Raw genomic sequence first — 24,908 nt, forward strand, 5'->3', positions numbered from 1 at the left:
TTCAAGTCTTCCCCCCTAACCCAAAGATTTTAATTCCTGACGTGATGAGCGGTTAGACAGGTGGTTCCAATTGTGCGTCACTAAAGGTTAGCTAGTAACTCTTTTTCCGTGCGACGCGTAGGCTACTCTCAATTAAGAATCGGCGATACTTCTTTTTTCATGGCGCTATAGTTGATGATGAAAAATCAAATGATTGAAAGGTTGATTGAAAAGGTACGCGATCTAACTTATGTAGCCGCACCAAGCGTGACACGATATCGACTGAAATTTCAAATTATTCTGCAAGATATCGAACCTGATGCTTACCTCATTCTATTTTCTCAACTAAACCAAAATTGCCTTACAACGGTACCTTATTGATCACTCTAAATGACAAAAACACGTCGTCATTTGTTGTAGAATATTAACAGGTGCTCCACCGAAAATCTCCAAGCGTGACATGATTAAAGAATTGTGATTCGACCAACCGTTCAAAGGATTTTCCTAGGAACTAGAAGAACGATAGTATCCTCTTCATTCACCCCAGTTGACGGAAAAATGTTTTCTTTGTTTGTTGTTAGTTAACAAGTAAAAAACCTACTCGAACGAGTTTATTAATTACACGATAGGCCGTTATTAAGGACTAGACCTGTACCGTAGGCTAATTATTACAACAAGCACACATAGAATGTAGGCTATACATATGGTATTGTCTACCCCCTACAGAGGCCTATACAAATATACATATACCGAATTTCAAGTAATGTTGCGACATATAATTATATTCCAACATTTCAAACGATTCTACTAAGAAGTCGAAAAGTGTAAGTAAAAAACAATGTTGAATGCGAAAAACAATGTGAAAAATGTTCAAATCTTTACCTGTGGAAATTTCCGCAGAATTGAACACGTGATTGATTTGTAAAAATCAAAACGTCACACTTAGCGTAACAGCCAAAAGCGTGACAATTTCACAAAATAAATGAAAGTAGCCTATTTTCTCCGACATTTTGGCTATATGCTATAATAGACTGTATAGAGTATAGGCTATATGCTACAGCATTATTATTTAAAAAGTATTCTCATCAAACGTACCAATCTATCATTCTTAGACGTAATATAGGCCAAATATTTATTTTTTATTCGATGTCGTCCAGCAAGAAACTGACTATATAGTGCACACAACACATTTGATTTCCCTTCCGAGAACAAAAGGCTCGCACTGCAATGAAGGACATTGGGTTTCCGCGAGGTAGAGCAATACACCACTATGGGATTTATGGTGTGGTAATGGTTTTGGGATGGCCTAAGCCAAACCCAGTCTTTCAGTTTTATTGTCTGACTCCTATGATTGTCTTTGACTCCGTTGCGTTTTACTGTCTCATTTGCTTCTTAAATCAACACCAACTTCATAAAATTTAGTTGTTATATTGTCCGAATCAGTTGTATCGAATTAGCAATATTTACACCATGATCCCACTTTCTTAATAATTCAGTAATAACTTCAATTTTACAGAACAAGGGAAATAACTCAGAGAAGAGAGAATTTCCAAGAGAGCGATTTAAATCCAACACTTGTTTTATATACTAAAATATTGACCAATGAGCGAGTGCCAAATTAACTGCTATCACACGTGTACATGTGTCCATGTTATTCTAAGCTTTTCATCACAAAGAATTCAAATCGATTTTACACCAGTACAGAAAACCACTTGACACACTTACTATATCACATATTGGTTTGAAACTACGCTTGTGATTAAAGATACTAGAACAATACCTTGCTACCATAAACCACGTGTCGCATTGTACGTTATCTGAACGTTTTCAAGTACACTCAAACTTTACGCCGTGAAAACAATGCTATTTGAAACACTTCAATCTGCGTTAAATATGTCGGTTCTGAATTTCTTGTTTGAATAAGAGATTAACACGATAAATACGTCTGTTTTAACATTTGCTTAATTCCAGCCAGAGAGAATGCAAAAACCGCCTTTTAAAAGTGTCAATTATAATTTGATGATATCCAAACGCCACATAAATCCCCCAACCCATAAAAGCTTCGAGGTAGGAATTGTCGGCGTTGGCAGGTTGCAAGATTTCTTGTTGTTTGTTGTCAGCTTGCAATGTGAATGCAGAATTTGTTTTCTCTCCAGTCAGAATTGTGATGCGGTCAACGAACGTACACAGATGGAATATGCAAAAGAAAAAATAGCAGTAAACATTCTTCACTAATGCTATGTTATATAGAAGGGTTTTTAAATATTTTGAGATGTTTTTGTTATATACTTTTTACCATAAACCAAAGTTACATACAAGTATCCTAATTGTAATTTCACACAAAACCTAACACAAACAGTTTGAATAAAATGATTGCCATTATAACTAAATGCATTTCAATATTTTGACACAAATGATATCGGACAACGCGTTTGGTTTACCGAATTTTCATAGCAAGATAATGTAAGTATAAGGGTGGGTAAGGGTTAAGAGGGTTTGCATAATGCAGGAGAAGAAAATAAAAGTTCGATCAGTCTGAGTAATATGCTTAATATCGCGATTCGCCCCAACTCGTTATCTCCTTGCATTTGTTGATGCAAGTTTATGCGGTACCCATTTGTGAATCGAGGTTATTACGGGATATAGTCACAAATCAACAGATTCTGACTTATACAGGCTAGCAGTTTGCAACCTGGTATATTATGACAAACAGGCAAAATAATCGTACGGCGTTTTTGTTAACGCTTGTACTTATGTAAGTCATTTATGAAGCAATAAAGGTGGGTTAATATAAAACGTAGCTAAAAGTGTTTAGCGTAAGAAAAGATTAAGAGAATGCTTTGTAGGTAGACAATGGGGTGAAAGTGACCGTTGATAAGTATTTGGCTTAGTTAGCCTGTGTCCATGCAAATAAAATAAAATAAAAAATCATCTACCACAAAACATGATATGGAAAAATAAGTATAGATAGAAGTCGACATGGGGATAAGGAATACATTAACTTTTAATTCAAATTGAAATTTCTCGATTATGATTATGATGCGCGGTTTACGCAGAACAAATATAAGATATAACTACAGTATGAATTTATATGCGCGTTGTCCTTGGGGACATAAATTTATGAGGTAAAATCAGAGTAAGAAACGTATTTAATATTTTTGTTATTAATAATCATGATATATGTGCGCTAGCTAATATCTAATAACACCAATAACATGCTACGATTTATTCAGAAATGAGTAATGTACTTTACCGGCTAAAAATTAATCGGGTGCAGAATCAAATGTAGAAGTGTCCACAACAGATTGATAACTTCGTTCTTCTTGATGATGTTTCTTCCATTTTTCTTTTGAGCGATGCTTGACGCTGGTCGGTGTTGGTTGCTGGATTTGGCTAGTGTTGGCTAGCGTCGTCATCATCGTAATCCATAAGGCCAGTAGCATGATAGTCATTGTTCGTTAGCGAGATTTCTTTCAACTGGTTACTTCGAGAATTTTTGAAATGTCTGCCGCAATTTGCTCGCTAACAGGCCGTTGAAAGCAATTTGTCTCTCGATCCTAATCTGACTCCAATTTTCACCTTTCATAAATCGAATCTTTCAGAAGTGCATGTGTTCTTCTTCGTTTGCAGAAGAAAGACGGGGTTACCATTTATGGGATTGGGGGTGTAATGGTTTTGGGATGGCCTAAGCCAAACCCAGTCTTTCAGTTTTATTGTCTGACTCCTATGATTGTCTTTGACTCCGTTGCGTTTTACTGTCTCATTTGCTTCTTAAATCAACACCAACTTCATAAAATTTAGTTGTTATATTGTCCGAATCAGTTGTATCGAATTAGCAATATTTACACCATGATCCCACTTTCTTAATAATTCAGTAATAACTTCAATTTTACAGAACAAGGGAAATAACTCAGAGAAGAGAGAATTTCCAAGAGAGCGATTTAAATCCAACACTTGTTTTATATACTAAAATATTGACCAATGAGCGAGTGCCAAATTAACTGCTATCACACGTGTACATGTGTCCATGTTATTCTAAGCTTTTCATCACAAAGAATTCAAATCGATTTTACACCAGTACAGAAAACCACTTGACACACTTACTATATCACATATTGGTTTGAAACTACGCTTGTGATTAAAGATACTAGAACAATACCTTGCTACCATAAACCACGTGTCGCATTGTACGTTATCTGAACGTTTTCAAGTACACTCAAACTTTACGCCGTGAAAACAATGCTATTTGAAACACTTCAATCTGCGTTAAATATGTCGGTTCTGAATTTCTTGTTTGAATAAGAGATTAACACGATAAATACGTCTGTTTTAACATTTGCTTAATTCCAGCCAGAGAGAATGCAAAAACCGCCTTTTAAAAGTGTCAATTATAATTTGATGATATCCAAACGCCACACCACCCTGGTCACCTCCCGAACCTGGGACAACTTGAGGGCGATCGTCTACGCACAAGTATTCGGTTGAATGTTTGTGTCCATGAGCGGAGGCCATAATATAGCCGGTATATTCCTTTGTCCAGATCGCCGGACAGCTATCGCGGCCAGGAATCATCAACTGTATAGGAAGAAACCCAGGTTTATTTCTTTTGTGGGAAATAGTTAATAACCAAAAACGTCTTGTTTGCATTTTTTGATGCTGTTGCAATCTTTACCTGGTTAACTCTTCCATAACCGATGCAAACCGCACACGGCACGTCGTGATTTCTGAAGTTTCCTTCTTCAATTAACGAGAGATCAAAGAGACCATCTGCCCAAGCACCATCGCGATATTCCACACCATAAATGTACGAAGAACCTTGAAAATAACTGCATAAGTTGGGCTTATAGACCTAAATGAAAATACGATTCAAGTGAAGGCAAGTTAGATTGGTATTTTAATAAGTTACCTTGATTTCCATTGACGTACGTTCCCTCTCTGTAAGTGATGTTGTGATCCAGACATAACAGCTGAGTGCCTCCTCCATAGTGACTGTAATGTGATCCGGCAGCAACACCTGACATTAGTAGAAAACAAAAAAAAATATCATATCAATGAGTAAAGCTGTTTCTTTTTACGGGTTTCCATATCCAAACATTTTGTAAACACTATAGGGTTCTAATCGTGTGCACGTTACTTTTGCTGCAAGTGTAGTGAAAAAATTACTTTCAGATTTTAATAACTGCTTAATTAGTTTTAATCGTTAATTATGGGTATTGGCTGCACAATGCGTATTATTCAACAATTACTGAGCTCTGATCTCTGCATTATAGGCTATTATGCACACCTTTTTTACTGTAGAATAAGAGATGGGCTTTATTAGAATAAGAGAGGACTTTAAAACGTCAACCGTTACAGTAGTTTAGTATTCCTTTCCATATAAAGATAGGGTTACTGTATGTAGCCTATAATAAACGATCGACTTACCTTCGTAGACGAGGTTTGTTTGTGTGTTGCCTGGGCAATTTCTTCGGCCCCATCTCACGTAAGTGACTCCTCCCAAGCCTGATGAAGTTTTGAAAGGTAAATAACGAAATATATTCTCTGCTAATGTTAAGGCACATGACCTCGATCTAAGTAAGCTTATGATGTAGTCCTACAACTGTATAGGCTACTTTTTGTGTGCAATGTACGAAAAGCGATTTTAAATAATCCATTCATAATATTTCATTGCATAGTTTATTTTAACTAAACTTAATGCAACTCTCGGAAAAGATTTACTTACCAGAGGGTGTTAATGGTTCTTTCTGTAAATATAATTAGCAATGTGTATAAAATAATAGGATACGCGTTGAAAAACAGAAGGTGGACAGCCTCTTACGTCATTACTTCTTTTCACAATATCATGCAGAACTTCTTTATGTGATGTTTCTAGTATATTCCGTTTTTCACGTTCAGTTTCGACGCTAAGCACGCTTTTCACGTATTCCAGTTGTTTTTCCAAGCTGTTTGGCAAAAAAGAGTCCGTTGAGTTTGGTCTCTATGCAAAAGTTTTTATCAACATAGCAATGGGGAAAACGATCTTTTAGTTTTTTCTGAACATTCTTAATACTCCAATATATGCTAACTAGTAGTAAGGTATAGCTGATGTAGCTAATGCATATACTAAATACTAATATTTAGTTAATTTAACTAAAGTTTAAGTTATGTAGCCTGTTATACTGTAATATCGCCCTAAGTATCTAGCAGAGTCGTAACGAATCGAGTCAGTGACTCGACTAGAATCGTACGCGAATTACGTTTTGCAAAGACTTGACTTTGATTCAATTTCCATTCTACGATTTTTTATTTCTAGGCTAACTTGAGTTCGATTCAAGTCTAGTTGAGTCCAGCAAAATGAAGAAAATTTGTAAAAATTATAAACTTTTCTTGTTTACAGAAATGATATTTTTGCTTTCCAACTAGCTTAGTTTTACATAATTTAATAAATGATTTGTCTTGACTAGAGTCTTTTTTGCCAAATGACCGGACTTAACCCGAGTCACTTTTTCCAAAAGACTTGACTTGACTTGCCACTAGAGTTGATGACATGGTTACGACTCTGGTATCTGGCTCAGCAATTGGTAGCGGGAGCATCTCACCTTCCTACTCGATAATTATTTGCTTCTGAACCGAAGTAATAAGAACTGACGCATAAAACAGCAGCTAAACCACAAAGCAAGACTGTTTTCATGGTGCAGATATTGCCTTTTCGACGGGGTGATGGAGTTTTCCAGAAATAATGATTGTAATCCTTTTCGTTCAGTTCTTCTATTTTCATTTCCGTTTAATATATAGCAATAAGAATACCAATATACTTTTTTCTAGAGAGTTTGGAGTATATACGTAGTTAATTATATTGTCAAGCACCGCACCTCAACTTACCGCGCACCAACAGAAGATACTGATGAATCGGGCAAAGTAACGAGGCTAACAAAGATGGTAGTCCAACTTTTTTCAAAACTATGTACAAGAGTATGTCACGTTTTTGGAAACCACCAAAAACTTTTCCGCAGCTTTATTGGCGACTGTTTATATGTGTTTATAAACCGTTTTATAAACACAGGCAACAAAATTATCAGGCGGTTCTTTTCACGCCGAAGGCAATTACACTCTTAAACCAGCATAGTACAATTTTCACCATGCAGCTAAAAAGAGAACAACTCTTTCCAGTATTCTTCTGTCCAACTTGAATGTGTCATGGGCAGAAAAGGTGCGTGCCGTAGCCTACATATTCTTTAAAAGAATGCACCGAAAGAACAAAATTACGCTTTCAATTGACCACAAGCGTATAGAATGTGGTATGGAAAGAAACTCAGCTCTTGCAATTAGAAACAAGCAAAATTTGGGCGTTTAAACTTAAGGAATGATATAGCCACACTCAGCTAAGCCTTTGCTCGGTATGGGAAGATATAGAAGTGGGTTACACATATAGCCACATACCATATCAACTAGGCTATTTAACTACATGACAGGCTATGTAACAAAACTTAAAAACAATAAAAATATTAACAAGAATACGAAATAAGAGTTTTTTGCCTACCTGTAACGATTTAAATTCTTAAGTGTTTTGGCAGGTTGGAATTATTTGCTGATTTAAATATGTGATTGCCTTCGGCGTAAAAAGAACTGCCTGATAAATGTGTTGCCTGTTTTTTTTTGTAATCTGTGTTTAGCAAGACGTTTTTGGTGGTTCCCAAAAACGTGACATAGCCTACTCTCGTAGACATCAATTCTTGCCATAATTCTGAAAAAGGTCATGCTTCCAGCATCTTTGTTTAGCCTCGTAACACATACCTCAATATTAATCTTTTGCTGTTGTGCCGTAAGTTAAGGTGGTGTTTGGCAGTATAACTAACTATACTTCAAACTTTTTAGGAAAAGTTTACTTTGATTGTTTTTGCTATATCCTAATTGGAAATGAAGATTGAAGATTTGAACGAAAGGGATTACAATCATTATTTATGGAAAACTCCATCACCTCGCCGAAACTGTACTATTTACACCATGAAAACAGTTTTGCTTTGTGGTTTAGCCGCTGTTTTATGCGTCAGTTCTTATTACTTCGGTTCAGAAGCAAATAATTATCGAGTGGAAAGGTGAGATGCTCCCGCTATTGCTGAGCCAGATGCCTTTGGCAATGCTGTAAATATTTTTGGTAGAAAAGCGGACTATTAATGTACGGAATGTACGAATATACGGAAATGTAGATGCTTTAGTCAATGTTAAGCTAATCATAGTTGCGTCATTCTTGCTAATTTTTAATTTTAAAAGTTGCATAAGCTATATTAGTAATATTAACTACATTTTAGTAATTAATATATAGATTTATTTACATCAACTACCTCAGTGATATTACAGTTGGACTATATTATGGTTTTAAGAATTGTCTGAAAAAGGGGCACCGTCTCTGTTTCATGGGTGACGAAAGCTTTTACACATAGATCAAACTCATAAAATTTTTTTTGCCAAACAGCTTAGAAAAACAACTGGAATACGTGAAAAGCGTGCTTAGTGTCGACACTGAACGTGAAAAACGGAATATACTAGAAATATCACAAGACGAAATCCTGCATGATATTGTGAAAAGAAACAGTGACGTAAGCGGCTGTTCACATTTTGTTTTTCAACTCGTTACCTTTATTTCTTATACACTTTGCCGTATTATACTTTACTGTCTATATTTACAGAAAGAACCATTGACACCCTCTGGTAAGTAAATCTTTTCCGAGAGTTGCTTTAAGTTTGGCTAAAATAAACTGCAATGAAATATACTGAACGGATTAAGCAAAACATTAACTTTTAGGAAATACAATAGACCCCGGATGTAATGGATGCGTATATGACAAATATAATCACATATATCCGTTGAAAATTCTGGTCCGGATGATTTTCTATATTCTTTGTAATGCATTTTACTTTTCCTACATTGGATTCGTTATTACATATCATGGATAACTCCAGTCAGTTTGAGACAAAATATGTAAAATACCTCGAATATGACAGGTCCATTATTTAATACCTGCATTAGTTTTCAAATTTGATTTAATTTTTAAGGAAGATTATCCATTGAAGATTTTACATTTTTAGACGTAAATCGATGTAAAATTGTTTGCTTATGTAATATTTTGTTGACAAAGATGGAGAGTAAAATACAGCATGTAGTTTTGTACTGGAATAGGACTTCAAATTAACTCAGCGGTGCGAGATGTAACACATATAAGAGCCTATGCTGCTTGCACAGTGTGCGTTAATTGGATTAATTTCGTATATACAGAACTGTATAATTTTGCATATAACAGATGAATATTGCTCGTCTTGGCTTACCGTTTTATGCAAGGTTTACTGTATAATTAACGGATTGTTTTAAATCACCTTCCATAGTATATACATTAGGCCTACACACAATATGTAGCTTATGCATTATTTCACCGTAAGCTTGCTAAGAGTTCATACCCCTTAACATTATAGCAGAGAATATTTTGCGTTATTTCCCTTTCAAAACTTCATCAGGCTTGGGAGGAGTCACTTACGTGAGATGGGGCCGAAGAAATTGCCCAGATAACACACAAACAAAGCTCGTCTACGAAGGTAAGTTGAAACCTTATTACTTTTTAGGCTTCATATATAGTTCACATTGGCCTATATGCAACAGAATACTATAAACTATAACAGTTAGAGGTTAAACGTCCATTTGTCTATATCTAAACCTAATAAAGGCGTGCAAAATATACTGCAGCGATCAGAAAGTAGTAAATGGCGTTCAGCAACTATATAATTAATGAATTGCACGCGTCCAGCCAGGTCTATTCAAACCAGGACGACAATTAACCCATGAATTGTCCTGGGTTTACTCATCTTGGATCGTCGTCCGTAGGTATAATTGACCGGCCACCGAATAACAAACATTGTGCAGTCGATATCCGTTGTTAACAATTGAAGCCCATTAAACAGTTATCCAAATGTGACAGCAACGTCATGTCCACTATCACAGACACAACCCAAGTGTAAGGAAGTGTTATGGGAGAGCGTTAATCATTGATATGATATTTCTTTATGTTTTCTGCTAATGTCAGGTGTTGCTGCCGGAACACATTACACTCACTATGGAGGAGGAAGCCAGCTGTTATGTCTGGATCACAACATCACTTACAGAGAGGGAACGTACGTCAATGGAAATCAAGGTAAGTTATTCAAAAATCAATCTAACTTGTCTTCACTTGGATCGTTTTTACATCTAGGCCTATAAGCGCAACTTATGCAGTTATTTTCAAGGTTCTTCGTACATTTATGGTGTGGAATATCGCGATGGTGCTTGGGCAGACGGCCTCTTTGATCTCTCGTTAATTGAAGAAAGAAACTTCAGAAATCATGACGTACCGTGTGCGATTTGCATCGGTTATGGAAGAGTTAACCAGGTAAAGATTGCAACAGCATCAAAAAATGCAAACAAGACGTTTTTGGTTATTAACTACTTCCCACAAAATAAATAAACTTCGGTTTCTTCCTATACAGTTAATGATTCCTGGCCGCGATAGCTGTCCGGAGACCTGGACAAAGGAATATACCGGCTATATTATGGCCTCCGCTCATGGACACAAACATTCAACCGAATACTTGTGCGTAGACGATCGCCCCCAAGTTGTCCCAGGTTCGGGAGGTGACCAGGGTGGTGAACTCCTTTACCTAGTAGAAACCCAATGTCCTTCATTACAATGCGAGCCTTTTGTTCTCGGAAGGGAAATCAAATGTGTTGTGTGCACTATATAGTCAGTTTCTTGCTGGACGACATCGAATAAAACATAAATATTTGGCCTGTTATGTTTGAAAATGATACAATATATAAGCCTAAGCCATAATCTAGGGCCAAGATTATACATTAGGCCTACATTTTTGGTTGCGTGTGATTTTTTCAACAATGCAATTACAGATAAATTACATGTTCAATTTTGCGGAAATTTCCTAAACAAATAAAGATTTTAACCATTTATTGTCACTTAATTGACCTTTCGGACGTTAAAATGCTTGAATTAAGATGTTGATCACTTGACACTTTTTAATGACAATCGGTCTTTTCGCCCTTTGGTTTCGCTTATCTCTTACAATGCAGACTTTTTTGTTTGCTTTTTTAATGTTGAGTGCGGTGAATGAGTGTGAAGAACCGTTTTGCTGAGAAATAAAGGTTGTAAACAGAAATATTGTTTGAAATGTTAAACCGCGCTAAACTGGAAAGTGTAAACCGCGCTAAACAGGAAAGTGTAGATTATGTGGAACAAGTACATTTTTTAACATATCGGCGTTGATATAGGGCTCAGTTATGCTTTTGTTTTTTAGCTTGACGGCCTTTCTTCAATCTTCTACGATATAATGTTGCCTATAAAGTAGACCTCATACACAAGCTTGCATCCTTAATTTCTTTGGTTTTCAATTTAATATGAATAACTCTTGGAGATTGTTACTGTAATTGCAATGTTAATAGCTAGAGTAGAGCGTAGTGAAGGTTGACTTCTAATAGTACTTGTAATATACTTTACTTTTAATATATTATGTTTTAGTCTGCTACATTTAGACATCGTGTGTGGACTATTGACATAGATATAATATAAGTACATCGTATTGATTTATAATCTTTGATTGTGGCTGCTACGCTTCATATGGGTTTTTAATGTTGTTATTATGTTATATTTTTTAATTGTTTGTATGCAGTTTTTCATGTAAATATTATATTATCTATAAGTAACCATAGTAACTATAATAGAGCTATTAAACTTGCACTAATTTGGGGAACTTCCCTTGTTTCATGTTAATTGGTAAAAAGCAAAGGCACTAATAGGCAGCTTCTATTTCACCGACTGCTGTTTGTCGGTTTTCGATACTTCAATAATCAGCTTGCCGTTTACGCAATTGGTAACGCTCTACGTCGAATTTCTCCGTACAAACAAATCAAACTTACCTGTAGGTTATAGGCCTATGTGCCCAGAATGGAATCTTGGGCCTTTCCGCCGAAGATCTAGGTCTATGGCGGAAAAACAAATACAGTTTTTACGCTGGCGAGTTTTCGTATATGTAAATTTTTGATGTACATACATATTTTTAAATAGAGAGATTTTTTTAATAAACTATTTTGATGTAATATTCTTGTTGGCGTAAACTATTTTGACTGCTGACGTAAATCTTCAGCATACGGATTTTGCCGATTCCACTCTGGCTGTAGGCTATACCAGTCTCAGTCTTTATTTCTTGGCAGGATTGGACGAGATCTCAGGTGTGCTCAAGCGCTAACTCTAGTGTGCAACGGCTAGTGGGCACCTATCCAATTTTTTCTCAGTGCATTTCTTATGTAGCTAACAGTTTGGTACAAAGCTAAGCCTACAGATTAATCTATAGGCTTTGGTTATCTGTGGGCAGGATCAATTTCCAACGATTTTAATCGAAGATCAGCCAATCATTACGGCTAAATTGATGAAGCTAGCTTTGCTTAATCGTAAACCTTAACGGCTTTGACGGATTTAAACATTTTTTATAGTGACCAATGCTTGCTATGTTAATGCCTTTACATCTTTGGGTCTGGAGGCCGTGTTGACGCTAATAACTTTTTTACATTCTCTTATTGGTGCTCAATGTACGTTTTTGCCCTCGAGGACTTGCCACATTTGTTCATCCAATTTGTGTAAATTATTTTCAATAACCACTAATATGTTTGCGACCACCTGCGTCAATACAATTTTTTCTTACCCCACATTGAAGATGAAAAAATGAATGTCTTGTGCAAAGCGTTTTAATGATTGGACTCGCCTGCCACTTGATAATATCCAAAGAGTTGTGACTGACTTACACCTTCCAAAAAACTACACACGGTTGAATATATACACTAATAAAGGGTCAGGACATCATACAAGATCCGTAATAAGATGCATAGACTTTGCGTTTGTTCTCCCTTCTTACATTACAACATTGTAGGTAGCGGTACCACAAATGCAAGCCTGATAGTTGATCCATAAACTTACATATTATTTAAACAAACCTCAGTGCGAATGTAATTTATAGTATACGTTGACTACTTATTTCTCAAGCGTATCTACCGCTATTTATAGGTATGTGTTTTTAAATTGTTGTTTTACCATATTTCATTATCCTTTTAGTTTTATTGTCCAATTTACAGAATCATGTCGAAGTAAATTATTTTGAATTTTGTTTTTGCTTTACCTACCACAACACTTAGTAAAAGACTGCAACAAAGACATAATGACACTAATTTTAGAGAGAGAAAATACTACAGAAACTGATGAGTGGATTGAGCTCAAATGTGGTGAAAAGGTTGGTTTAATGCAGAGGTCGGAAACCTATGGCTCGCAGATAAATCTAAGCTGGCATTTCTTAGCACGATAGTTACGAATAAAACTTTTTTTGTAATTTTCCATAACGTAACAATCAACCAAAACAATCCAGTTCTGGCAAATTCAGACATTTAATGTTGTCTAAAATTGTTTGTTTTGCTTAAAAATGCACACGTTAGTTGCATTAAGTGTTCAAAAATATGATATGGCTTCAACGGAAATACAATTAAAAATATGTAGCTTTCATGGCTCTCTCAGCCAAAAAGGTTCCCGGCCCCTGGTTTAATGCATACTGGCAAGACTAAAATTTGCCCTGTGTGGAGACCAGGTTTGCCAGTAATGAGTATTTCAAAAATGGATTTTGATTGTACACATACATAGATAAGCACAAGTAGTAAATTGTTGTAAGTGATTCCACCTCCTAGGTTTGTTTCGTACATCGTAACATCTGAATGGATGTACTGTGCTTGCTCGATTATCCGGTCTAGTTGGGACATTGTTTTCAGAAACTGGATTAGCAAAAAAAATGGATAATTGAATTGTTACATTTAGGTCAAAACGAAACAAAAACACAACACATTTATGGTAGGCCTGTAGTATAAAAACTGATAGAAGTTAAAATTTTAGCAAGAACTTGCATGCTTGACTGTTGCAATACATCACTGTTGCGTTGTACGACAACACAAATTTCTCGGAAACAATTCGTCCAACGGCTAGTTAAAAAACCATCTAATTTTAAAATGCTGTAGCAAAATAGAGCGGCCGGTTAATTGAGGGACGGATAATCGAGGAAGCACTGTAGTGATAATTAGAGCTGTGTTGTTTCATTTTTAAGGGTTTTTGTAAAATTAAATTACTATGCAATGGTAGATTACTATAAAATGGTAGGCTTTTGGAAACATTTTTACTGCTCTCTTAACTAAATTTTAAAATTTTGTGGCAAAACTTTACAAGAGGCGTAAATTTTAATGCATCCAATTGTATTTTATTCACACAGGCTATATATTATATTTATATTGTACTGTATGACTATTCATTACCATGTATAAATACTAGTAATTTTTTAATATTTGTACGGCAGTCTTATCAATATTCAAACAATAATGTTTCTCTTTGTTATTTATTTGCTTAAAGGTCATCATGGGAAGATCAATATCTAGTGATGTGAGACTTCTATCTGTATTTGTCTCTCGTAATCATGTCAAATTTCAGCAAGAGGATGATACAACAATTGCAATGACTGACTTAAAGGTAGAAAGTTTACTGATACTACAGTGGCAAATTTGCTAACGGTGTAAGATATTATTTGCATTTATCTCAAAAAAAAGAAAAGTGATACCTAATAGTATGTTGGTTTCAAGTCCATGAATGGAGTGATTTTAAACGGAGCAAAGATATCACCATGCCAGCCGTGTAAAGTTAAAATTGGTGACATTATTGAAATCGGTAAACCTATTGATGAAACAATAATGCAATCTCTAAAAACGTCAGATGTGTTCATATTTAGAGTAAAGGTAAGCAGTTTTCAAGTTGCAGTAATTATTTTTGCTCAAAACGTCAATCCAATAAAAGACTTATAGATATAAAGAAGACATAATAACTATAAATGTTAAAGTCAGATAATGGTGCACTTAGCATACTGTACTAGTATGGACAATTGGACATGCTTTATTGTGCTGAACTATGATTTTAATTATTATGTAGATGTTGACCACAGAACAACTTTTAAATCGCACTCCACCAAAGAAAGTGTATGAAAGCAATCATTACAGAGAAAATTTAAAAAGGAAACTTGACGTTAACAACAATGATGAACTACCATGCAAACGATTGAATGCATGTGATAGCAGTTCTCATAGTTGTTTGAAGTAAGCATTCTTTAATTAGAAAGACTAATCCTTAGCCCCGGAAGTAATCCAAGTCACCACTGAAGTCTTTAAATAGTGCATTCTATACATATATTACATATCAATATAATAATAGTTTCCAAGATATTAATTTTAGAAATGTGCAAATACCAGATGCATAGCTTAAGAAGTACGACATGGATACTTGTGAAAAATGTTTAGGAACTAGTGGGCAAGTTTTCTGTATTGGCATTGGTTTCATATTTTAACGACTCCTATAAAACCTGCCTGCAAAGTTTTGTTTTTGTCAATTGCAGGTTGTTAGAAAAGACAATGGAAAACAAAAAAACAGAACTAGAAAAGGTATATAGCATAGTGTTGGGCAATTTCTTTATATTGTACACCCATTATATGGTGTTAATGCTAATAACAGGAAAAAGGAGAAATGGTTGAACGATTAAAGAAGATGAAACAAGAATATGAAGGAAAGTTATTGGAAAAAAGTGCTTTCCATGTATGTTGGCAAATACAGATAAAACTACTAATAATATGTAAAATTTCCAGTGAATGTAATTAACCAACTAGGTATTAGTCTTACTTCTTTTTTGTAATCTTTGTACAGCATGAAAAAGAAGACGATTTAAACAAGATAATCATTTCATTAAAGGTACGATTGATGAAAAAGTAAGAAAAAAATCAACCATGGTAAAACACACTGCACATCTCATGCCCCATAGTCTTATAGGAAAATGTTTCATCAACATGCTTGTTACGTTGGTTGCAGGAAGAACTGGAGCAATTGGAAGAAAACTTGAAGGAAAAAGATATTGAACTTGTGAACTATCTCAAGGAGAAAGAGCAAGAATTAAAGGAACAGTTTCGGAATGAACTGGACAAAGAATTAGAGAAAAAGGAGAGTGCTGTGGAAGAAAAAATGAAAGTAATTATCGAACAGCATACTAAAGAAAAAGAAGATGCATTAGCGGTGTTAAAATCGGAAGAAGACCAGCTAAAAGCACAAGAAACACAAATAAAAATGTTGAAGGAAAAACAGGAAAATGAGCAAAAGAAAGTCGAAGAACAGCAAACAGAAATTAAGAAGGTAATTTTAAAACACTTTTCAGTTCAAATCATGTCATTTCTAAAGCTTTACACGTTAAATACTGTAACACTGTCGAATGTTTTCAACCTACATTCAGGAAGCAGCTGCTGCAACAGCAAATAAAATCTTTGATGTGATGGAGAGGGAATTGCAGTGCCCAATTTGTAATGATTTGTTCATAAAAGCTGTCACATTAAATTGCTGCCACACATTCTGTGAAGTGAGAATGGGATAACTGTCGTATTTTACTGATTGGTGGGTTTACACTCAATTTCTTCTGTTTGTAGTTTTGCATACAGGAATGGATGAAGGGGCAAACAGAACAGACATGTCCGCTTTGCAGAAAAACTACGAATGCTGTAACATATGCTCTGGCGATTGATAACACAATTTGCTCACTTATGGAAGAGATGCCTGTTGCTATTAAAACCTCAAGAAATACATTGATTGAGGCTCGAGCCAGTTTGGGTAAAATCACATTGTTACAAGCAAGCGTTAACAGTTTCTTTTGGTAATAAAGGTTATCTTATCATTTACAGTTGCTAGGGTAATTGAAAATGGAGAGCAAGGAGTGACTGGGCGGCAAATGAACCAGCCGCCAGCTTCAACTGCTGAAATGCACGATACAGTTCAACCAAGAACCAGTTCGAGAAATGCTAGAGGTTCGGCACAATTGCATTTAAAACATCATAGCTGTACACAAGTACTACTTTTAATGCTTGAGTGCACATCCTTAAGTTAAAACATTTGAGTACAAGTACCCAGCCAGGTTGCAAGTACTGAGCATAGGTACTTAAGTAATTTACTTTAACATGAAAGTTACGAAATATTCTTTAATTTTAAAAGTAGTAGGTGAATATGATCAAAAGGTAATGGTGTAAAAACTTTGGATAGATTACTGGTCACTGTGGTTTAAGCCCATAGTTTAATAAAGTTATTTAGTAAAGATTAATATGCAGCAACAAGTTAACTATAATAACTGATGAATAAGTTCCATCTAAAGTATTTAAAAAATAATGAGGTGCACCCGAGTAAAGGGAAATTAGTAGTTGAGTCAAGCAACTCTCTAAAACATTGATTACATTTAAGAAAATATTAATTGGAAAGGATGGCAAGATTTGATATCCTTTTACCTATCATGTTTGATGGAATACTTCTAATTTTACTTAGATGCAGTATCATGAGTATGAGTTACACTAAGAGTATCAGGAGTACCACGATATTAATGATATCCTTTTACCTATCATGTCTGATGGAATACTTCTAATTTTACTTAGATGCAGTATCACGAGTACCACTAAGAGTATCAGGAGTACCACGAAGAGTGCCATGGCGTTATTAAGGCTACCTTTCTTCGATTGCATGAAATGGACCCATACTTTATTTATTTTGAGACAAATCAAGTTATTTTTCTGTTTATGTTATCTTTGACACTGCCGTTTTTTGTATTCTCACTGTGCTCATTCTCACCTTGCTCAAATAAAGTACTTTGCATGAACTTGGAATTTCAGCAGCAAAAGCAACAAAGAGTTTTCGTGAAGAAAGGTGTGTGTATTATTCCACTTACTCAAGTTTCAAAATCTATTTATACATAAGATAATACACCTCAGGATTCAAATGTATACGTTCAAGATTTTAGCTTTATTTATTGTGCATGGCATGAAAATGTGCAGTGATCACTGAAACCATTTTGCTATTCTTAAAAATTTTAATTGTGTGAAAGACATAAATTTCATTTACACAAAGCTTTTACGGGAATGTAATTCCTCCATGCTTTGCCATTGCACTTTTTCAGCAAAGACTCTAACTGATTTCCAGGTCCAACATCATAGATGGTTGGCATACTCTCCTTATTTGACCGAGTTAACATTTTATGAGTAATTTGTTCCCACTGAACTGGGTTTATAATCTGTCTTGGTAAACTTTCACGAATTTCATCAGGGTCATGGTAAACTTTTCCACTTAAGTTGCTATAAACTTGAATTAACGGTTGATTGATATGAATGCTTTTTAATGCAGCTTTTAGCTCTGGCAAAGCCTCATACATGATTTTCGTATGAAAAGCACCAGACACAGGTATTGGGAATATTTTACGAATTCCAAATTTGTTCATGTTTTCTTTAATGTAATTAACTGCTGGTGCGTGGCCTGCCAAAGTTACTATATTTGGTGCTAAGTAAGCAGAAACATTGCATATGGGATTATCCATAGTTAATTGCTGTTGACAATAATCTCTTGCTGCTTCGCAGGATAATTTGAATTTTGTGTTAGCAGAACCATATGCTGTCACCATTTGGCTCTCTATTCGGTTTGAAGCATTTTGCATTGCTCTTGATCGAATTGAAACTAGTTTCATTGCATCTTCGAAACTGAGGGCACCACTAAACACAAGTGCTGGAAATTCTCCAATGCTATATCCAGCACACGCACAACAATTTTCCAAAGCTTTTGGTTCTACAACCTAAAAAAAAAGAATTCTGTAGAATGAAGGCTTTTTTCACTATGTCAAAAAATAAATAAACTTAATCTTCAGTGCACAAACCATAACTGACCTGAAGTTTTTCTATACCAGCAAGTGAGGTAACCATGATGGCAGGCTGACAGTGTACTGTGCGATCAAGCTCCGACTGAGGACCATTTTGGCAGTAACGCAGCAGGTCGAAGTTCAAAATTTCGGAAGCAACTGAAAAGATTTCTTTGACGTTGGGGTACTGTAATAAATCGTCAACCATTCCAACTTTCTGACTGCCCTGACCAGGAAAGAGTACAATGGTTTTCTCTTCTGGATCAATTTTTGGCTTTGTATTTGTGCTTTCAAACTGTGACACCAACTCTTCCTGCAAAAGGTTGGAAACATCCATTGTTCTTAAATCAGGAGCATTGTTTGCGAGTTTGTTGTGTGAATTACATGATGTAGAGTATCGTTTTACAAAAGTAGACAGATTCTTTCCCCATTTAAAAAACTTTGGACTCACAGACATGATGTAGCCTGTAAAAATCAGAAAATAAAAAGTGTTTGCATGAAATGGGATCCCCACAGTTATCTTGCATATAGATGTGCCGAGATGAAATTATTCGGGTCCGTTAAACACAAATAACAAACATATAGACAGAAACAAATCCCAAATCTATCCATTGCAGTATCAAAGGAAAATACAATGCAAACTTCTTTAGGTAACTGGCGTTTAGTGAAAGGTAATTCTTCCCCATACACAATCTTGCCAATGCATTGTACAACTTTCTATAGGTATTGTTGCATTTAGGTTTGCTGTTTGTATTGACATAAATTAGGCTGCTGTCCAGCAAATTTATTCGAGGTTGAATTTATGTGGTGAAATCTCTGACATCAACTACTAACAAAGCATTCTGCAACTAGTCCTGTCATTACAATTTCACAATTATAATACAAAGAAATATAATAAAACTGTAGCATTGTATTACTATAAACTCAACATTGATAAGCCCATTTTAAACATTTATTTTAGCTAGTCACATTTCAACAACAACTGGAGCCCAGTCATCAGGCTCTTTATTAAATTTCCATTTAAACTTTTTGGTTAAATATTTGCGAAACTGTTTTGCTCGCTTCTGCAAATCTTCGTCAAAGCAACTGAATTCAATTGAAGAAAAAAGAGTGGTGAGGGTTCCAACTAAAAAGTTATTTGCTGTTACAATGTCCACAAAAAAATCCTGAGGAATTTCGTTTATCTGATGATACAATACTCCAACCAAGGAGCTAAATAAGCTGAGGTGATCTTGCAAAGAAGTTTCACAAAAAGATATAAGACGCACCATCTCTTTCCAGTGCTCAAATGCATCAAAAACCTGACCCAGAATAAAGCATATGAATGTAAATTGCAATTCTCCCAGAAATTCATTAGGGTGGTTGTACGTTTTCATTACAATATCTAATATGTAAGATGAGTCCATACAGTGTTTAGATATATCTGAAGGAGAAGCACCTTCTGGATACCATTTGTCCGGCATGTTTGTAAATCGTATAACTGACATTGGATTTGCCTTCATATTAGGTAGTCCATCTTTATCTGTTTTAGATGCATGGCTTGACATGTCACTGTCTACTTCGCTATGTGGTAAAAGCTCAAGAACCGAGTATATTACTTTGTTTTCTGGTGATAGTTTTTGGACCAAATTTGGGGTTATGAAATTTGCCATAGACACCCATTTTTTCAAATTGTCATAAGGATAAGCAGCCAAATTTTTGTCTAAATTTTGCAAGTTTTGCCTCAAGCTTGAAATTTCTTCTTCAGTCATTGGCTTATCAACAATCTCTTCTGAACTGTTATTCCACTGTTTGACCATAATTTCATGTGGCCTGAAGTCATGAAAAAATCCAGTCCTTGGTGCTGGATTACCATCAAATTTTGATACGGCATTGTAAAAGACAAAGTGAACTCCTGGTGGTATCATCTTTACACCTTTAAACAAAGGACCTGTTGTCCAGTTGTTCCAATCGATACCGAATTCAGTACCTTCCGGCACATCAAAAAGAAGCAGAAATGCACCTTCGTTAAACAGAGCCCTAGCTGTTTCTTGGTCCATTTCTAGATTTCTGAAGATAGAACTGCACAAAATGGTAAAGTTGTAAAACTTTCAGATGGCAAATAAACACTACCATTAAAATACCAAGTGTTAAGCTAAAATGTATTCAACAACACAACTATAAAACTACCACAGATTCTGATAAAAATATTGAAAATAATACAATGATTTGGATAAAAATATTCAACAATGTGTATTAAAAACAGAAGCTTTTTGAATGTCACTTAAAGCTAAGATAAATAATGTAAATTTGAAATATAGGTTTGAGTCAACCACAGTTGTAGGAAAAGACATAACAAAATGATCCCAAAAGTAAAGAATTGAATTAGCTGATGGCAATTCACAAGTGCCTCAAAACAAGCTATAGGATATATAACATAAATATACATGCATGTGCTAATGAACCAAAATATACACAATAGTAAAAATAAAAAGGAAACATATCTTAGAAATTAACGGTAGTACAGAGATGACAAGCCCTTTTTTCAAGTATTGCATCAAAAGCATTGTACCCTGTTGCGTCAAAAAGCAAAACTGAGCACCAAAGCATGACAATAAAGGACCATACTACACTTTAACAAGACATTTAATTTAAAATATGCCAACATGATAAACTTTTTAAAATCAACAAATAAAACTAACTGGCATAATATTAGTAGATAAATGCAATCGACTTGATAACATAATAAAATCTACAGAGTACAATTTTAGTGCAAGTATACAATTTAGCACAATCAGCAAAATTATTTACAGAGCTGGGCACTGCTTTTTTAATGAGAGCATCGCTTACGCTTTCACTTGTCAATAAAAAAAAATATTCACTCACACCTTTGCTCTTTTATACAAAAAGAGTGCGTTCAGTTGTTCGCTAGAATTGTAGATGGCGACGTTCAACAATTTAATAATTTTCCTTTTCAAAACATAGGCCTCTGTAGGATAAGTTTAAAAAGTAAAGGCAATGTAAAGCAAAATAGGACACTATGATAACAACTCTGCTCATCTGTGTGAGTCTCTACAATCTCATCAGTCACCAGTCTTACTAACAATATATTATTACAATTATTATCAGCTTAAAAAAAAAGTGTTCTAAAGTAAACCGCCATTAGCTTTGTGTAATGAAAATTTTGCGAGAAATTAGTCTCAAAACAGTAATTTTTTATTCACTACATAAAACTATAGTGTTATGTAGTCCAAAACCTTTTTTTTTCAATCCAACCACTCGTATCTATCGCTCATAAAAAAGAAACGTGGTCGTGCCCAGCTCTGATTATTAATATATATCGGTGAACTAATTAGGCCTACTAGTAGTTTTCATTTTTTATCGTTACTAAATAGATGATGCTGATCGTCAGTAGTAAATGTAATGAGTCAGAAAAAACTGAATGTGAACATAAAGCTAAAATTTAATATATATAACTAAAAATAAAATTATTTCCTTAGAGTGAAAACTGGCAAGCTTAAGTAACAATATTCATATGAATAACAAAAACATAATACAATAAATATCAAATTACATGTTAAGTTCAAGCAGTTGTGTGTTGTAAGATTTATGTTTTTATAGCACCTTTGGGTTTGAAGTTTTAGTAAACATATAATTTCTTTCTTGTCATATAGTTCATATAGTCAAAAGTTACTAAAGATTAAATTGGGAAACAGCAAAGTCTGGCATTATAGGCGTTTGTAAAATCATACACTTTGAAATTGCTTATCAACATTAAGCACCACATTGAAAGCAGGAAACTCTTGTAAACACAAATGACCATAAGAATATAACACTATTGTAGCAATCACCAGTTATACCCAGGATACACACAAATAAATTGTAGGCACCAAAATTAACCTTCAAAGTTTAGAATAGGGAAAACATCCTTTGTGCTTTGCCCTTTGAATGGGAAATTCATACTGATTGTGTAAATTATGTAGTTTCCAGAGCAATCTGCTCTGACATGGTTTAGTTTTCATGAAACCCATGCCTCAGGCACCCACTGTTGACTGTTTTCAAGAGAAAACGAGATGTTTTTAAGGTGCCGAAACGAAGATTCTATGCTGTCATTCTGAATAACCGCATCAAATAATCTACCGTATGTGTATTCTATGGCTTCAGCCCTTTTCAACATTGTCTGCAGATCAGCACTTTTTATATTGTTTCCTTGAATTTTCCACGACTGCTCAGGTTTCAAAAATACGATGTATGGCTTTATTTTCCTTATTCTCAGTGCGGTCAGTGCTTGAGGGTAGGGAGTTAAAACACATACTTGACCACTTTCAATTACTGACTCAACAGCTGGTAAACTAGTCCCATATAAGCTTCCTTTGTACTCCCCATACTCAAAAAAGAAATTGTCTCTAATTCCATTTTCCATAAATTCTCTTGAAACAAAATGATAATCTTTTCCATTCTCTTCACCTTGATGCATGGCACGAGATGTATGAGGCACAGGCACTCCATAATGTGTCGGATTTGAATCAATAAGTCGATCTTTCAAGTCGTTCCTCCCTACACCTTGAGGGCCAACAAGAACAATTGGTCTATAAATTCTTTTTCCATTTTGTTCCATGACTGGTGAAAGTTGGGTGACAATTTCATATGGTGGTAAATGAAGACCAACTTGAGTGACATTTGCGGCATTTTTCCGTGACTCTTTCAACAAACTTGTCTTGTTGCCTTTCAGAGATGTTTTGGACACTTTGAGCTGGGCTTGTTTTTGTAATTTCTCACGACGAACTTGAAGTTTCATACTTGGAATCAAGCCAGCTCTTGCAGGCACAATTTTTTCATTAGTATTATTGCTCGTGTCTACTTTGTATGCCTGCCACCAAGACTTGTCAACTTTTGATACAACACGCAAAATCTCATTAGGAAAAAATTGCAAGCCAGCTTCTCTGCATGGAATCAAATTATCGTTTTGTGGCTGAAAAGTAAAGCGTGTTTTCACATGCAGTATTACTTCATTTGAGTCTTCTTCTCTTTCACCAGGAATAAGCCTCAAGGTTAAAGGCCCAGTAAATCCAGCCAGAATTTTTATGACATCAGAGGGTTTTTTGTCTTTAGTTTTCACCCCATTGATTTCCACAATAGTATCATTGATGTGGATTAACCCACTGCGATCTGCAGCTCCACCTTTAAGGATTCTTGCAATTATAATGTTTCCAGTAGTTTCATCATCAACAATGGTTGCACCCAATGGCTCATCACTTTTGACCAATCGCACTACTTTCATCGTCTCTTCTTCTTTTTCGTCTTCTATGCTGTAGTCATCCACTGAAACATCTGTAAGTTGCGGTTCGCCAAAATCATTGTTAGCTATTTTATCATGAGCCACAAGCAGAGAAATGAGATGATGTGAGTTATGAAATAACGTAGCCAAGACGGAGAGTATATCATTGCTTGGATGATTCTCATGCAACTTTTGCACATCATCAACCAACTCCAATGCATTACGAGCTTCAACATCATTTGGAATTTCTTTCTGAAGTTTGTTATGAAGCTGCAGCAAATTGATCAAATCTGTATTGTGCAAAAGCTGACCAAGATGCTCAGCATCACTGCTCTCATCCTCTCCTCCACTAATCCTCTGTTTGAGTTGTTCTAGCGTATGAAAAATATCAGTGGTATCCTCTTGATCCATCGTGTCGTACCACAATACTGTTTATTTATTGTTTAACAATATGGAAAACATATGATTTTCTTCAGCTCCGAGGCACCAAACTATGATACAGCAAAGCAATTTTCAGCAATCACAACTGACTCCAGTAATAACAAAAATGTTAATCACAACAGACAACATTGCTCCACGAAAACTGTTGAAATTAACACAGGTTTTACTTAGCATGGGATTAAACGTAAGTCCAAAAACGCACTGGTAAAAATTCTAAATTTAATCCAAATTTTCTTCCTTTCTTGCTAACTGTTGAAATGGAAATTAAATTAGCTTCCATTACTTATAACCTACTATTTTTATAAATACTGTAAAAATAATACTGTAATACTATAATACTAATAATACTATAATACTGTAATAACTAGCTATAACTTTTTTTTGACTTTATTTTTATCAAATTTTGACTTTATTTTGACCTAACGAAATTGCTTATTTGTAGAGG

General features: G+C 35.1%; 6 protein-coding genes across 7 annotated transcripts; 2 read left to right on the forward strand and 4 right to left on the reverse strand.

The window, feature by feature from the left end:
- Positions 1–733: 733 nt before the first annotated feature.
- LOC143459406 (uncharacterized) lies at positions 734–6,837 on the reverse strand. Its single transcript, XM_076956555.1, has 8 exons — positions 6,558–6,837; positions 5,798–5,921; positions 5,702–5,723; positions 5,404–5,481; positions 4,886–4,993; positions 4,652–4,794; positions 4,394–4,554; positions 734–1,241 (listed from the first exon to the last, which is right to left on the reverse strand). Exons 1-8 carry the CDS (start codon positions 6,734–6,736, stop codon positions 1,148–1,150), a joined length of 909 nt encoding a protein of 302 aa, XP_076812670.1. The 5' UTR covers positions 6,737–6,837; the 3' UTR covers positions 734–1,147.
- A 932-nt stretch (positions 6,838–7,769) lies between these two features.
- On the forward strand, positions 7,770–10,769 carry LOC143469805 (uncharacterized). 2 transcript variants are annotated; one of them, XM_076967629.1, is made up of 7 exons: positions 7,770–8,054; positions 8,432–8,555; positions 8,646–8,667; positions 9,427–9,546; positions 10,032–10,139; positions 10,231–10,373; positions 10,471–10,769. In XM_076967629.1, the coding sequence occupies exons 1-7, from the start codon at positions 7,876–7,878 to the stop codon at positions 10,723–10,725; spliced, it is 951 nt and encodes a 316-aa protein (XP_076823744.1). In that variant the 5' UTR covers positions 7,770–7,875; the 3' UTR covers positions 10,726–10,769. The 2 variants fall into 2 exon arrangements, with proteins under 2 accessions (XP_076823744.1, XP_076823751.1); XM_076967636.1 differs by having other exon boundaries at positions 7,771–8,054; positions 9,469–9,546.
- A 998-nt stretch (positions 10,770–11,767) lies between these two features.
- Positions 11,768–17,739, forward strand: LOC143469794 (uncharacterized). The gene is made up of 13 exons (XM_076967620.1): positions 11,768–11,862; positions 13,217–13,272; positions 14,427–14,543; positions 14,654–14,806; positions 14,997–15,160; positions 15,457–15,502; positions 15,573–15,653; positions 15,762–15,806; positions 15,924–16,241; positions 16,339–16,461; positions 16,529–16,709; positions 16,781–16,903; positions 17,519–17,739. The coding sequence occupies exons 3-13, from the start codon at positions 14,433–14,435 to the stop codon at positions 17,581–17,583; spliced, it is 1,410 nt and encodes a 469-aa protein (XP_076823735.1). The 5' UTR covers positions 11,768–11,862; positions 13,217–13,272; positions 14,427–14,432; the 3' UTR covers positions 17,584–17,739.
- A 32-nt stretch (positions 17,740–17,771) lies between these two features.
- LOC143469781 (malonyl-CoA-acyl carrier protein transacylase, mitochondrial-like) lies at positions 17,772–19,514 on the reverse strand. The gene is made up of 2 exons (XM_076967598.1): positions 18,794–19,514; positions 17,772–18,702 (listed from the first exon to the last, which is right to left on the reverse strand). The coding sequence occupies exons 1-2, from the start codon at positions 19,220–19,222 to the stop codon at positions 17,974–17,976; spliced, it is 1,158 nt and encodes a 385-aa protein (XP_076823713.1). The 5' UTR covers positions 19,223–19,514; the 3' UTR covers positions 17,772–17,973.
- Positions 19,515–19,699: 185 nt separating this feature from the next.
- Positions 19,700–20,811, reverse strand: LOC143469787 (protein AAR2 homolog). Its single transcript, XM_076967608.1, has one exon. It carries the CDS (start codon positions 20,802–20,804, stop codon positions 19,731–19,733), a length of 1,074 nt encoding a protein of 357 aa, XP_076823723.1. The 5' UTR covers positions 20,805–20,811; the 3' UTR covers positions 19,700–19,730.
- A 15-nt stretch (positions 20,812–20,826) lies between these two features.
- LOC143469774 (MAGUK p55 subfamily member 7-like) lies at positions 20,827–24,817 on the reverse strand. Its single transcript, XM_076967589.1, has one exon. It carries the CDS (start codon positions 24,431–24,433, stop codon positions 22,763–22,765), a length of 1,671 nt encoding a protein of 556 aa, XP_076823704.1. The 5' UTR covers positions 24,434–24,817; the 3' UTR covers positions 20,827–22,762.
- Between the last annotated feature and the right edge of the window lie 91 nt (positions 24,818–24,908).

This window comes from Clavelina lepadiformis, chromosome 1, assembly GCF_947623445.1.
Source record: "Clavelina lepadiformis chromosome 1, kaClaLepa1.1, whole genome shotgun sequence".
Lineage (NCBI taxonomy): Eukaryota > Metazoa > Chordata > Ascidiacea > Aplousobranchia > Clavelinidae > Clavelina > Clavelina lepadiformis.